General features: G+C 44.6%; 1 protein-coding gene across 7 annotated transcripts in view; it reads right to left on the minus strand.

Moving 5' to 3' along the window:
- ORMDL1 (ORMDL sphingolipid biosynthesis regulator 1) overlaps positions 1-12838 on the minus strand; it is a 390769-nt gene that overhangs the window by 134759 nt on the left and 243172 nt on the right. For all 7 annotated transcript variants that reach the window (XR_012724843.1, XM_075319028.1, XM_075319027.1 and 4 more), the window contains one exon: positions 1503-1654. Coding sequence is in view for 6 of the 7 variants with exons in the window: in XM_075319028.1 (XP_075175143.1) it covers positions 1503-1654 (152 nt within the window). In the remaining variant the exon portion in view is untranslated. The remainder of the gene's footprint in view (positions 1-1502; positions 1655-12838) is intronic.

Raw genomic sequence — 12838 nt, forward strand, 5'->3', positions numbered from 1 at the left:
TGCGTGACTGTGGCAGAGCATTTTGTGCGTGCATGTGGCAGAGCATTGTGTGTGCACATGTGACAGAGCATTGTGTGTGCACATGTGGCAGACCATTGTGTGTGCACATGTGGCAGACCATTGTGTGTGCGTGCGTGGCAGTGCATTGTGTATGCGTGCATGTGGCAGAGTATTATGCGTGCGTGTGGCAGAGCATTATGTGTGCGTGGCAGAGCATTGTGTGCGTGCGTGGCAGAGCATTGTGGGTGAGCATGCGGCAGAGCATTGCGGGCGTGTGGCAGAGCATTTCGGGTGGTTGTGTATGTAGAGCATTGCACTGTCATGCTGCTCGGTCACAAACACAGTATATACACAGTGTTCACACGGTATATAGTATATACATACAGTGTATAGTATATACACACAATAGACGGTATATAGTATATACACACACGCTGGCTCCGCCTCCCTCATGCTGCTCAGTCACACACACACACAGTATATAAACACTGTACACACGGTATGTAGTATATACACACAGTATATAGTATATACACACGCTGGCTCCGCCTCCTTCATGCTGCAAGGTCACACACACAGTATATACACAGTGTACACAAAGTATATAGTATATACACACAGTATATAGTATATACACATGCTGGCTCCGCCTCCCTCATGCTGCTCGGTCACACAGTATATACACACTGTACACACGGTATATAGTAATACACACAGTACATGGTATATAATATATACAGACGCTGACTCCACCTCCCCTCATGTTGCTCAGTCAGACACACAGAATATACACAGTGTTCATACGGTGTATAGTATATACACACAGTATATAGTATATACACACAGTAAATGGTATATATACGCTGCCCTCATGCTGGGTGCTCGGTCACACACACAGTATATACACAGTGTACACACAGACTGCGTGCGTCTGTTCGGCAGAGCATTGCGAGCGTGCATGCGACAGAGCATTGCTGGACCGGGTTGTGCAGAGTGTTATGTGGGGAGCACTAAGCACCTGTCCTTGGTGACACTTTAGACATTTATGGTCACCAACAAAATGCCTCTGGACTCTGTCCCTGCAGTTCATTCTCTCTTATCAGTTGGAAACACCCAGGTTGGGAGGGGGAGGTGTGATATCACACACACAGGAGAGCAGATTCTGCCCACTTTACTGCAGCTGTAATCCAGGCTTTTTCTACAGTGGGATTTCTGTAGGATTTCAGCAGCTGCTCTCCCTAGTGTTTAAGAGTGGAAAATATCAATTTTTTTTTTTTTTTTATATTTTGCTCAATTAAAAACAAATAATATTTAAACAAAACATTAATACTTTACATTTTTTCAGTTACTGAAACATTTTTTTTGGGAACGATACCTTCCCTTTAAACAGCATGAAGCCAACAAAATATAAAGTTTTCGCAAGAAGGATGGGCAGTTAACTGTAAAGATACATTGCAATATAAAGAAATCAGAAAAACACCCATCAAAAGCACATGACTTACAGAATAATTGGGGAGATTGTGAAGAATTTCCGTGAAGCAGTGAACTGCACCCCATAATCTAGCTGTTCCCAGTGTGTTAGTAGCCGTGCTTTGCCCTGGTCTGGCGTTTCAAACGGTGTGCCTTTTACTGCATGTAAAAATACATACATTCCCTGTTAAGGAAATAAGACAAGAAGGTGTAACATAAGTAATCAGGCAATGAACAAATCAATGTAAACATTTCAATGTTTATCCCAAGTCAAAATGTAATCAAAACGTTTTCTACATGGTAATATGCTCAGGTAGACTAAATGCCGCTTTACACACGGCGATATCTTGACAGATATCGCTAGCGTGGGTATCCGCCCCCATCGGTTGTGCGACATGGGCAAATCGCTGCCCGTGGCGCACAACAGCGCCCAGGCCCGCCACACTATTTAACTGCCCTGTGACGACGCTGTGACCGGCGAACCGCCTCCTTTCTAAGGGGGCGGTTCGTTCAGCGTCACAGCGACGTCACAGCAGCGTCACTGAACCGCCGCCCAATAGAAGCGGAGGGGCGGAGATGAGCGGGACGAACATCCCGCCCACCTCCTTCCTTCCGCATTGCGGGCGGGAGGCAGGTAAGGAGATGTTCCTCGTTTCTGCAGTGTCACACGTACCGATGTGTGCTGCCGCAGGAACGAGGAACAACATAGTTACTGCTGCAGCAACGATATTCGAGAATGGACCCCCATGTCACCGATGAGCGATTTTGCACATTTTTGCGACGATGCAAAATCGCTCATAGGTGTCACATGCAACGGCATCGCTAAAGCGACCGGATGTGCGTCACAAATTCCGTGACCCCAACGAGATCGCTTGAGCGATGTCGCAGCGTGTAAAGCAGCCTTTAGGCTAGTTTCACACTTGCATTGAACGGCATACGTTGTATTGCGTTGTGTGACAGATGCAACGGATGTGTTGCATATAGTGGCACAACGGATCGTACAAATCAACGGAATCTGCTTTTTTTTTTTTTTCTTCTTTACAGTTTTACTGGCGGCAGACTATTGTGAACAATCAGCTGATCACCCGGCCGCCGGGTGATCAGCTGATTGTTCGGCCGCCGAGAATGTGTGCGGGGGGCGGAGTGCGGGGTGGGTGGAGCCGAGCGGGGCCATGGCGCTGAGGACGTCAGTGCCGCGTGGACTGCATGGCTGGGGACAGGTGAGTGCATGAGTGTGTGTGTGTACATTCGGAGTGGAGTGCGGGAGGGGGCGGAGCCAAGCGGGGGAAGTGTCGACCTCCCTGCACATGTAGCCAGGGTAAATATCGGGTAATTAAGCAAAGCACTTTGCTTGGTTACCCGATATTTACCTTGGTTACCAGCGTACACCGCTTAGCGCTGGCTCCTTGCACAAGTAGCCAGGGTAAATATCGGGTTTCTAAGCAAAGCGCTTTTCTTAGTAACCCGATGTGTACCCTGGTTACTAAGCAAAGCGCTTTTCTTAGTAACCCGATGTGTACCCTGGTTACTTGTGCAGGGAGCCAGAGAGCATGCGCAGCGAAATCCTAAGGATTCCGCTGCTCAAAAAATGTTACATGCTGCATTCCTTCCGCCCGGCGGAAGCAACGCAGCGTCGGCCAGCGTAAGCAATGCAGGTCCATCAGTCGCAATCCGTCGTCCATACAAGTCTATTTTCCAAAACGGTGGATTGCGACTGAAGGAAAACAACGCAAGTGTGAAACTAGCCTTACGGTATCAGTGTATAGTCGGCCAAAGTATTTGAGACTGATATAACTTTTAATTTCCATAATTTTCTGCTTCAGTATTTGGAGATATTTTAAATCAGATGTTTCTATGGTTACTGAAGTACAATCATAAGCGTTTTACAAGTTTCCACAATTTTACTGACAAACACATCAAGTTTGTACAAGGATTCAATATTCGCAGTCAGGTTGTAAGGGACGCTATCAAAATCAAGATGTATTCATTTATTTTTTACATCTCCCAGCACTTCCACCAAAAAAAACAAACAAAAAATAAAGAAAAAGAAACCCCAGCAGCTCTGCGGCAAAGTGGGGGAGAGGAGGGTAGTAACTTAAAGGGAGCCTGTCACCAGGATTTTCCCTTATAAACGGCAGCCACCACTAGTAAGCTCTTATATACAGCATTTTAGAATACTGTATTTAAGTGCTTAGGCCTAGCTGTATAATGTAAAAAAAGACCTTTATTATACTCATCTGCGGGGCGGTCGGGTTCTATGGGCTCCCCGCTGCTCTACAGATGAAATACACCGTGGCACTTCTGGGGTCAGAAGAACGACGATCTGCTACCTGACCTGACGTGCTCACGCTTCTGATGTCACAAAAGTACAATGGGGTTGACCTCATCACATTGCAGATATCACTGCAGAGTGCTGAAGAGGAGAAGTCACCAAAGCAGGTCAGTGTGAGTGGGCTCAGTGTGGAGAAGGGGCATTGTGATGTGGGCTCAGTGTCGTTAAAAGGCAAAATGAGAGCTCAAAATGGAGAAAGAGAAGCTTTAGGATGAGTCAGTATAGTTCAGAGGCAGCATGGGGGGGGGGGTTCAGGATGGAGAAAAGACAACATGAGGGGCTCATCATCGAGATGGGGCATCTAGGGGGGCACATTATGGAAAAGTGGGCAGCGTGGTGTTCTCAGTATTAAGAAGTGAAGAAATGGGGTGGGCTCAGTATGGATAAGGGGGCGCTTGGAATGGGCTCAGTATAGGGAAGGGGGCAGCATGGGGTGGGCTCAGTATGGAAAAAGGGGCAGCGTGCAATGGTCTCAGAATGGAAAAGTGCGCAGCGTGGGAAGATCATTATGGATGAGAAGTAGCATGGTAGGCTCAGTATGGAAAAGAGAGCAGCATGTGGTAGTCTCCGTATAGAGGAGGAGTAGCATGTGGAGCTCAGTATGGAAAAAAACCAGCATGGGAGGCTCAATATAGAAAGAGTACTAGGAGGAAGACAGTGTGAAGATGGGGCAGCATGTGAAGAGGAAATTGTGGATATTGTAGTTCATAAGTCAGAAAGGTGTGGTGGCTATAATTCAAATAAGGGAGGACAGTGGTGGTTTTGGTATATTTAGTTCAGAATAGCGAACATTGCGGCGGTCACAGTATATAATGCATTTCCAAGTGCATTGAATGGCGACCACAGACAGGCTGCATCCAGGCAACAAACACTCCCACAGCCACATTGTGTCCTCCTGCATTGTCCTTTGGAGGACTCAGTTTCCAACGGACCACTGTCAAATGAAAGGTACTAGCTTTAATATGCAAATATTAGGGCATAACTTTGCACCAATGCACAGGCCACTCAAAAGGTTCACTGAAGCACCCTCAGTCACATATTAAATGTAGATTTTTTTAGCAAATAAACTGTATACACCTGGTATAATTTTTATAGGTGCTACGTTTGCTAATATAAAATGTTTATGCAGTTTAGACTTTATTTTTTTAAAAACAGTTTTTATATTAGAGAAATTTTGAGTATATAATAACCAACATGGCTACATAAAGGTAAGGAAGAAAAAGAAAATCTCTTTTCCATGTCATTTTAAGACAGATATATGCAATTACTACTTGTTAACCATCTAGGTTTTAAATTATGGCAACAGACTAAAGCGGGCTTTACACACAGCAACATCGCTAGCAATGTTGCTGGTGAAAGCACCTGCCCCCGTCGGTTGTGCGTCACGGGCAAATCCCTGCCCGTGGCGCACAACATCGCTGACACCCGTCACACATACTTACCTTCCTAGCGACGTCGCTGTGGCTGGCGAACCGCCTCCTTTCTAAGGGGGTGGTTTGTTCGGTGTCACAAAGCGGCCGCCCAATAGAAGCGGAGGGGCGGAGATGAGGGGGCCGAACATCCCACCCACCTCCTTGTTGTTCCTCGTTCCTGAGGTGTCACACATAGCGATGTGTGCTGCCGCAAGAACGACGAACAACCTGCGTCCTGCAATAGCAACGATATTCGGGAAAGGAACAACGTGTCAACAACGAACAATTAGGTAAGTAATTTTGATCGTTAACAGTCGTTCCTGCGTTTCACACGCGACGACGACGCTAACCAGGTCAGATGTGCGTTACGAATTCAGTGACCCCAACGACATCTCGTTAGCCATGTTGTTGCGTGTAAAGCCCGCCTAAGACTAAGCGTACAGATTATGCAATAACACAGAGTAACCAGACGGGGGGGGGGGGGGGGGGAGAGCCTTTATTTCGTCAAGTGATGGTATGTTTAAGATTTTCCAATATCTAGTTATCGCCAGTTTTGTTGTTGCAACAAAGTGTGCTATACATGTTCGATTCTTAGGAAGGTTTGATGAGTATTCAGCAACAATAGGGCCATCGCCAGAGAAGGGCATATCTCCTTTCCTATTACCGAGGACAAAAGTCAAAACGCTGAGACCCATAATGGGTGAATCTTTGGGCAATCCCAAAACATGTGTAGGAGTGACCGTCTGCCTCCACAGCCACTCCGGAAAGGGCAGACTGTGGACAAAAAAGCGCAATAGAGTCTTAACTGATAAACAGCATAAAAAGAGTTAATGGAAAAACTAACCTATGCCAGCTGTGCCAGTGCGTGTTTTGCCGCATTGTGCTGCATCCGGCGTCTATAGCATGCATTGGAAAAAGCGCCGTATCGATCGGATGCGGCGCGATGCGGTTTGTTTTGCCGGACAAAAAAAAATGTGCCAGGCAACATTCCATCCGGCCGCCGCATGGGCTAAATATGCCGCATCCGGCAAAAACCCGACCGAACGCAAGACCATGCGGCACAATCCAGCACTAATGAAAGTCTATGCTTAAAAAACGCAACCGGCGGCAAAAAAAAACGGCTGCGTTTTTTCTGCAAAGAGCCGGATTGTGCCGCACAGCAAAAACCGGATGTGTGAAAGCAGCCTAATTGAGATCACCCTTTTGGAGTTAAACACTTTTCTCTCCATCTTTCCGGGACATGTGGGGTTCTTTCCCCTTCAGCACTCCTTCTCGTTGTCCTATATTACTTTGTATATTTGTCATACCCTAAGTGCATTACCTTAATAAATATTTAAAATATTCAAAATAATTGCTTGTTTGGGTACTTCCTTGTTTTTAGGAAATTTAAAAACTCTTTTTCTGCTCTTTGTTATTACGAATAGTGAGTTGTCTGTGGTCCTTGTTGGTTTCAAATTTCTATTGTGTATAAAAGAGTAAATCGGTTTCAGGCCTTTCATATAAATCGGTTTCAGGCCACATAGCTTCTCATAAGTCAGATCAGATAGCCACACTTTGCACTGATGAGGGGCAAACACCCCAAAACACTGTCTGCAAATTGGGATTCTGATCTGGCAAATAAATCCTAAGTCTTATGAAAAGGCTTGTTTAAAAAGTCACATTTGACTTTTAGGATTGCTACTTCCACTAGGTGGCGCTAGAGTTTGTTTCCTTCCTCACTGGACGGAGAATTTGAGGCCTTTCAACATAATGCATTTTTTTGCTCAGAATCTGGGTTAGACCTGTATTAACCCTCACCTGCATAAGCGGGGAGGTTTGAAAATAGTAACGAATGCGGAGGTACTTGTAAAACTTATTATTGGGAATTAAATATTCACAATGTCGGGTTTTGAAAGAATGAATCCCCGAATCAGACAAGGAGAAAATGTCAGTGATTATAATTAGCCAGATACAGGGAGTCTATCTTCGCTGTGAGGCGGACACCGAGGTAGGAAATAAATTCCCCCCTCCAGTCAAATGGGAATTTCTGCATTAGTATAGTTAGTTGCTGTTTGGGGATGTTGATGGGGAGTATTTGAGATTTATCCATGTTTATCTTATAAAGAGACAGTTCCCCATATTGCTCAATTACATTCAATGCTTCCGTAAAAGATGTCAGTTTTCTAAAGATAAGTTGATATCATCCGCATATAGTGAGATGCAATTTCCCTTGTACGAAGACTCCTTGAATGGTCTTGTTTTGTCTAATGGCCTGCGTGAGGGGCTCGATGGACAAGATAAATATGAGAGGGGATAGAGGACAACCCTGTCTGGTGCCGTTTGAGCTTAAAAATTCGTCTGATGAGGTTCCATTGAAATTTACTTTTGCGGATAGGGCTGAGTACAATGCTTGAATCGCTTCTACTATGGGGCCTGAGACTCTCGAATTTCCCATCACTTCCAAGACAAAATGACCACCTAACCCGAACGAATGCATTTTCGGCATCTAACGCTACTAAAAGCGTCAGGCACTTTTCTCAATATCAATTAGGTTGATAATTCTTCTCGTATTTTCTGCAGTTTGTCTACCCTGAATGAAACCGGCGATACTATTAAGGTTAGAATGGCTGCTAAGCGTCTCGCTATACATTTTATGTAAATTTTCAGATCCATGTTAAGGAGGGAGATTGGTCTTAAGTTTTGGACTGTTAAGGTACCGTCACACATAACGAGATCACTAGCGAGATCGCAGCTGAGTCACGGTTTCTGTGACGCAGTAGCGATCCAGTTAGCGATCTTGTTACGTGTGATACCTACCAGCAATCAGGCCCCTGCTGTGAGATCTCTAGTCGTTGCTGAATGGTCCAGGCCATTTTCTTCAAAGGCGAGGTCCTGCTGGGCAGGACACATCGCTATGTTTGACACTGTGTGACAGGGTCACAGTGACTGCTGAGATCGCTATACAGGTCGCAACTGCGACCTGTATTGTTCTGCATCGTTGGGAAGGTCTGACTGTGTGACATCTCACCAGCGACCTCCCAGCGACTTACCAGCGATCCCTATCAGGTCGCATCGTTTTCGGGATCGCTGGTAAGTCGTTGCGTGTGACTGGGCCTTTAGTCGCTTGCCCTTTTTTGGATGTGTGATAATGGCATTTCTTTCAAGAAGGAACTGGAGTTAATGACCAACTAGAGTGTTCCCTGCAAGTAAGGAACTAGCAGGTCCAAGAAAGTTTCTAAGTAAAAATTAGTTAAGCCGTCTGGGCCTGGAGCCTTGTTAACCGGAAGGGACTTTATTGCTGTTATTTCCACTCAAGTTAGGGGTATGTTAAGTGTGCCCAGCTGCTCTAATGACATGGTGGAAAGTTTTAAAGTATTAAGAAATGACACCATTGCTGAATTTGCGGAGGAAGAGCTACAGAATTTTGTTGGAGGTTATACAGGGATGAGTAGTATTTCCCAAACTCATTAGCTATATCTTGTGGATTATATAGCTTTTTGTCCAGCTGGAAACAGTCAAGCAGGTATGGTAATTTTGATCTCCAGCTGAGCTCTTAGCCAGTAGTTTTCCAGCTTTATTGTTTTGTGAGCAGTAAAGGGCTTTGACTTGTTTTAATTTCTTTTCATACTGGTGCAAAAGGCAGTCTTTTCAGTTGAATTGTAAGGTGCCAAAGCTCTGCCGAAAAGATTGCTTTATTAGCCCCCTCTAACTGCTTTATTTGGGAAAGTATATTTTCTATTTTGGCGTTCCTTTTTAGCTCTATGACCTTGTTTAATAAAAAAACAAAAACCTGCACAAAGGCTTTATGCAAGTTCCAAACCGAGAAATAATTGGTTACCAAGTGGGCGTTCAGTTCAAAGTATTCTTTCAGGCTCCCCTTAATGTAGTCAATATTGGACTGTTTGGCTAATAGGAGCGGATTAAGGCTAGGGCCCCACTTTGCGTTCTCCTGCTTGCAGTTTAGAACGCACGTTTTTGCCTTAATTGATTTAGCCAAAGTTGCCTTTTTCTGAAATTTAGCGCTGAAAACGTATATGTATTTACAGAGTTATAAGCGCTTTTTACATGCTTTTCCACTTGCGTTTTGAAAGATGCGTTTTGAACATCAGGACACTGCTAAATAAAGTTTAATCTGTCAAACACAGTGAAAAAACCCCCCCAAACATATATAATTAAAGAATTAATAAAGTAAATAGTATATTACTGCTATAATTTTATTAAATATTTCTATTTATTGGAAAAATAGCAATAAATTAACATTTTTCTTTAATTTAATTGTCAGACTATGTGTGTGTGTAAAGGGACATACGAAATCATTATTTTGATGTCAAAAAGCATGTGTTTTGGTAGTCCAAAACGCATGTTTTCTGCACTGAAAAAGCAGGTAAAACGCTGGAATTTGTAGGATTCTTGGTTTTTGCCATTTCTCATTGACTTCAATGTTAGCAAAACTGACCGAAAATGGCAAAAACAATTGACATGTTGCTTCTTTGAACGCATGTTTTTTGCCACAAAATATGCAAATTCGCAGATGCGTTTACAAACGCAAAGTGGGGTCAGAAAAATCACATTTGCAATTGATTTTGATGGGAAATGGAAACGCAAGCATTTTGGCAGGAAAAAGGTGCCTCTCAAAACGGACCAAAAAAGCACCTGAAACGCAGGTGGAAACGCAAAGTGGGGCCCTAGCCTAAGCCTCCATTGCAATAACTGAAAACTAGTGTAGGTTTCTTGTAAGATCAGGCTGATTGGGGCAAGATCCAACAAGGGTTTTTGATCTATGGAGGATGAGATAGACCTGTCTAGCAATGACCAGCTTACAATGAATATGTCAGTTCTGGAGTAAGATTTATGAATAGCTGAGAAGTAAAATCCCTTTCAACATCATGCTGAATTCACCAGATATCGTATAAGTCCTCTCTATGAATTATTTTGCCCCATGGAATATGTTGTTTTCTCCCTATTGTCGTGGAATCTAGATCCAAATCATGAATTGCGTTAAAGTCCCCGCAATATAGTAGGTGGTCTTGCTTCACCTTGTTTACCTGTCGGAGTAATTTATACAGAAAGCTGGTCTGCTGGTTGTTGGGCACATACACCCCTACCACTGTGTTCGTTACATTCTTAAGTGAGGCCATATGTATAATATACCTCTCCTGCGTATCACGGACAGTAGTGATTAAGACATGTGCCATGAGGATCTGATAGCAAAAAGAATCCCCCTTTTTTTCTTTTTATAATGCGATTGGATTATCTCTGGGGAGAGTGGGTGATGTAACCTAAGGCCCTGTGCGCACACTGCGTTTTTACCTGCGGTTTTACCCGCAGTTTTGCTGCAGAAATTTCTTGAGAAAGGTTTGTAATCTTTCTGCAGACATTTCCCAGCAAAACCTATGGGGGAAAAAAAATAGCTGTGCGCACACTGCGTTTTTTTCTCAAGAAAATTCTTTCTGCAGAATTTCTTGAGAAAATTTCTTGAGAAAATGTGCATGTCACTTCTTTTTCGCAGGTACCTGCGGTATTTCACTCCATTCACTGTAATGTAATCGCGAAATACCAGGGGTATACCGCAGGTAGCAAATGATGTGCGGTATACCCTCGGTATAGCCGCGATTTACCTGCAGTAATGTTCATCACTGCCTGCGGTTTGCAGGGAAGTGATGTCATTATGACATGAAGAGGAAGCCGTGCAGAGAGTAAACACACACACACACACACACACACACACACACACAGAATACACACACATCACACTCACACACAGACATATAGAATACACATAGAAATCAAACGGACATATAAAAAAAACAAAAAAAAAAAAACAAAAACGTGGGCTCCGCTGTATTTTTACCGTCCAACCGCGGTAAACACAGCGGCGGCCCGGTATTCTCAGGCTGGGGAGAGCAAGGGCCAGGGTTAATGACCCCCTCCCGCAGCCGAGAATATTTGGGATTTAATCAGTAGCATTAGTCACACCTGTTTTTAGAAGCTTCTGGCAGCTTCTGGAAGTCCTGTAGAACTATATAAACCAGCCAGAGCAAGCGAGGTGCTGAGCGTGCGAGGTTCTGCAGCAAAGTGTGCAGGGTTTGAAGATAAGTGTGGCATAGTTTCAACACAATTACATAGTTTAACACAAGAACATAGTTTGAATTTATCCTTATAGGTTTCCCTTTTTTTTTTTTCCTTGTTTTTCTACTTTAGCGTTTATCCCCATTTAATAGGCGCTCCATGGACAATGCTACCAGGTGTGTATCTTGTCAGATGTATGCATGCCTTGAGCAGCCGTTCGAAGGTGAATATGTCTGCACTCGATGCAAGCATGTTGCGTATTTGGAAGCCAAGGTAACTGATCTAAATAAGCAGCTTGCAACACTCAGGGGCATTGCAAACCTGGAGAGGAGTTTAGAGCTCACTGAGCTTTCTCTGGCTGGGGCCAGTGATATGGAGGAGGGTGGAGGTGGAGAAGATCAGGACCCAGAGGTAGGTAGTTGGGTAACAGTTAGAAGAAGAGGTAGGGGAAAAAGTGTTAGGGAGCCTAGTCCTGACCTGGCACAACCTAGTAAATATGCCTGTTTGGCTGATATTAGTAATGAAGGGCCAGGACTAGGGTCACTACAGCAGGACGTTGCTCCTAGCAACCAGGAAAACAACTGCTGTAGGAAGGAGGGAAATAGGAGTGCAGCAAAGCCCAGACAGATGTTAGTGGTAGGGGACTCTATAATTAGGCGGACAGACAGGGTCATCTGTCGCCGAGACCATGAATGCCGAACAGTATGTTGTCTGCCGGGTGCTCGGGTTCGGCATATTGCGGATCGGATAGACAGATTGCTGGGTGGGGCTGGGGAAACCCCAGCGGTCATGGTGCACATTGGTACTAATGACAAAGTTAGAGGCAGGTGGAAGGTCCTTAAAAATGATTACAGGGAACTAGGAGAGAAGCTGAAGTCCAGCACCTCCAAGGTGGTGTTTTCAGAAATACTACCGGTGCCACGAGCGTCACTAGAAAGACAGAAGGAGCTTAGGGAGATAAATACGTGGCTTAGAAATTGGTGCAGGAAGGAAGGGTTCGGGTTCATGGAGAACTGGGCTGACTTCTCAGTCGGCTACAGGCTCTACGGTAGGGACGGGCTGCACCTCAATGGGGAAGGTGCAGCTGTGCTGGGGGAGAAAATGGTCAGACGGATGGAGAAGCTTTTAAACTATGATCTAGGGGGAGGGAGGGTAGTGGAGCAAAAAAGGGGATAGATAGAGCAGATAGCGACAGTGAGATGGTAGGGGTCAATGAAGGATTAGGGGGGGATGGGACATGCAAGGAACGTAGGGAGGCTAGGAGTAATAAAGGTGTTAATAGGATTAAATGTCTACTGGCAAATGCACAAAGTCTTGCAAACAAAATGAATGAATTGGAGACTCTTATGTCAACCATGGATTATGATGTGGTGGGCATTACGGAAACCTGGCTGGATGAAAGCCATGACTGGGTGACAAACATACAGGGTTATAGTACATTTAGGAGGGACAGGAAAGACAAAAAAGGTGGTGGGGTGTGTATATTTATCAAATCTAACCTAAAACCTGTGTTGAATGATGACATTGGGGGGAACTGCAACAATGTAGAGTCAGTATGGGTAAATGTACATGGGGA

Source organism: Anomaloglossus baeobatrachus, chromosome 7 (assembly GCF_048569485.1).
Source record: "Anomaloglossus baeobatrachus isolate aAnoBae1 chromosome 7, aAnoBae1.hap1, whole genome shotgun sequence".
NCBI lineage: Eukaryota > Metazoa > Chordata > Amphibia > Anura > Aromobatidae > Anomaloglossus > Anomaloglossus baeobatrachus.